At 44.8% G+C, this 3,046-nt stretch overlaps 1 protein-coding gene across 1 annotated transcript in view; it reads left to right on the forward strand.

Moving 5' to 3' along the window:
• LGALS4 (galectin 4) overlaps positions 1-3,046 on the forward strand; it is a 27,245-nt gene that overhangs the window by 12,339 nt on the left and 11,860 nt on the right. Inside the window, exon 8 of the mRNA XM_023537915.1 lies at positions 1,432-1,555. Within this exon, the coding sequence (XP_023393683.1) occupies positions 1,432-1,555 (124 nt within the window). The remainder of the gene's footprint in view (positions 1-1,431; positions 1,556-3,046) is intronic.

The raw sequence follows: 3,046 nt of genomic DNA on the forward strand, positions 1-3,046 counted from the left end.
CTTAAGAGGAAGTTAGCTGAGAACATGGAGGTGGCTTGGAGGCTGAATCTGGGAGTTGGCGTCGCTTGTACCTACTGATCTGAGAGTAACTACTATTAAATTACAAAGCTAGCATTGTCGAGAAGCTCAATAAAAGGCCATGGAGATGGGAGGCGGGAGTATTGTCCATCCTCCTCTCCTTTATCCATGTAAGTTACACATTTCCAGTCTCCGACTTTTCTTCCAAACCATCTCCGCTACACATGGGTAACAGCAGTTTACTCTCATAAAGGAGGACTTTCTTTTGTGTGTGTGTGTGTATATATATATATATATATATATATATATATATATATATATATGAATTTTGAAATGACAGAAAATTGTAAGTACAGTACAAATATTTTTTTCCTACACTCATTTGAGAATAAGTTGCCAGCACACTTCCCGATCATCTTCAAATACATTTTTGTGCATTTTTCCAAACAAGAACATTCTCCCTCATGTCCACTGTAAGGCAAAACTGTAAACCCTGGATGACTGTGAGCTAATTCCAGGACCTGAACCACCTTTATCGGTTGTGCCAATAACTGTACTTTTCACTGAATACTTTTGAAATGTATCATATGTACATGTTATCTTTAAAAAACTTTTAAATATATATTTATAATACTTGACAAAGGCAAATAAAAGTAAAAAACAAGTCATTCAACAAGGAGCCCCAGGAGACCAGGGAAATTCAGACTTTCTTGGGTTTTCTGCTGGGAGAGGTGACCCTTTGTGAACACTTGACATAAGTGGAGTATGCCTCACTCCCTGACCTCTTAAAATGTTTGAACAGGGCTAAATGACCTTTGGACTGTGCCAAGCTAATATTCTCTTACAACTGTTTGCAAAGCCAACAGGAAAGCAGACATCCTGACCACAAGGACCGGTAATTATAAGCATTCTGTAGAATCAGTAACCAGCCATGTATTACAGCTGAAGAGTAACTTAGCTTGCTACCACCAACTTAAGTTTCTTCAATTTATGTAATTATTTCTTTTCCATTTTCTCATAAAATCCCTTGCCTTCACCCTGAAATCAGGACACCATTTGGCTTTTTGCTGGTATCTATGCCCCCGATTGTAATTCTGTGTTTTCAAACGCTTGTTGCTTCATATTTTGGCTTTTTATTTTTAGGTTAACATCCCCAAACTGCGGCCCACCCAGAGATGTACTCTCAAGGGCCGGGCATGGGGTCAGGCGCCTTTAGTTGAAGGGTCTCAAGGGGCAGAAAAACGGGTCCTGAAAAGACTCAAGCCCCCAGGTGGGGCCTGGTATTCTCACGACCTAATGTTCTGTTTCATGTTAAGTCAGAAACCAGACTGGGATGTGGGCAGCGGCCCCCAGGGAAGGGAGAGGTCTGTCTCACTGCGCGTGGGTTCTTGGCCTGCTGTCTAATCGCACCAGTCAGTGGCAGGGCTCCGGCATTCCTGGATCCGGGACCCAATCCAAGTATGGGGCGAGCACGCTGCCACAGGCAGGGCTCTACTCCCCGACCCGGACTCAGGAAGATCAGAGCGACTCAAGGACAGTGCGGCACTTGGGGCGCTCATGGTCCCCACCGAAAAACTCCCCCGGCACCAGATAATCAGCACCTGGCGATTAGGGGAAAACTTATCGTCTGTCTAGAAGCGCCTGCTCACCTTCCTCTCCAGAGCTGATACGGGATGTCACTTGTAAAATTCTTAATCTTTTAGCAGGAAATGAAACAGGACATCTCTTGCAGAGTTCTTAATCTTTTTAGTAAACCTAGTTAAGTTTTCTTTCCTCCTTTCTTTGGGAAAAAGGTCCTCTCCCTCAAATCCCTGGACTTGCCCCCAAACTGAACTCAGATCCTCTGGCTAATGATAAGGGTCTTTGGCCCATTGTTAGCAGAAATGGCGTTAGGCCAGGCAGGGCCCTTAGAGTCTGAGAGGAAAGGGGACTTCAGGCCAAAGGTCCTTTTTTACTCTTTAAGAAATATATTAACCAAGCCTGTTTCCCTTCACTCGTTTAATAGGCAAATCAATAATCGAAATTAATAGATATATGATTTAAATAATAAGTTTGTATCTTCTTTTCCTTGTCTAGGGACTGGGGCGGCACTTCAGGAGGAACCCCAAGACCCCGCTCCCACTAAGGCAGAAAGGGAAAGAGCTCCGTGAAACCCCTGTAGGTAGGGACTATGACCCTTCTCAGTAGGAAGCAGATACAGAAAAGACCTCCTGCCTCTCAGCATCCATACTAATAATAAAAAGCGTTAGGCAAGAAAGTTAGTTAGGCGGTTTCAGATCTGCCTGCAAACATACTGAGGTCATCCTATCCTAGAATGAGTCAGCCCTAGTCTTCCCACAATTAAGCTAGCCAGAGGCATTTTGGGGCTAACAGTAACTCATATAAAGAAGCAAGTGAGCAGGAAATTGGATACTAGTTTCAGCTAGTCACTCGCACCTGCACAATAAAGACATCAGTGATCATTAATTCACCTGAGCCTCATTATACCATAATTCTAATCTGATGCATATGCCCAGAAGCTCATTAATATCATTCTACAAGTCTGAATTCTGGGGACAAACATGCGCAGAAAGCAAATGATGAATCACCAAGTCCTGTCAATCTTAGTTGTCAATCAAGGAAGCCCACTCCTCTAAGGAAAGTAATCACCCAGAGCAAATAAGGATAAAAACCCAAAGGCTTTGTTATCAGGCCTTTGAGCCACGCTTGTCTTGGTCAGGCCCGCATCCATGTATGGAAGTGTACTTTCCCTTCTAATAAAGCTTTTCCTTTCTGCAGTATTTCAGTGTCTTACTCAATTATTTATTCGAGACATCAAGAACCTGGACAGCGTGGATAACAGCCACTCAGGGAAGACTAGGGGGAAGAACGGTGGACATGGGGCCGCCACAGCAGCGGGGACCCAGGAGCCCCGCCCATGGGGTCCTCGTCCCCTGCGCTGGCCACCAGGGATCACAGATGGGGGCCTGTGACTCGGGAACACACCAGAGACTGGCGACACCTAATCCGCTCCCAAGCCCAGCTCCGC

This window comes from Pteropus vampyrus, unplaced genomic scaffold (genome assembly GCF_000151845.1).
Source record: "Pteropus vampyrus isolate Shadow unplaced genomic scaffold, Pvam_2.0 Scaffold203, whole genome shotgun sequence".
Classification (NCBI taxonomy): domain Eukaryota; kingdom Metazoa; phylum Chordata; class Mammalia; order Chiroptera; family Pteropodidae; genus Pteropus; species Pteropus vampyrus.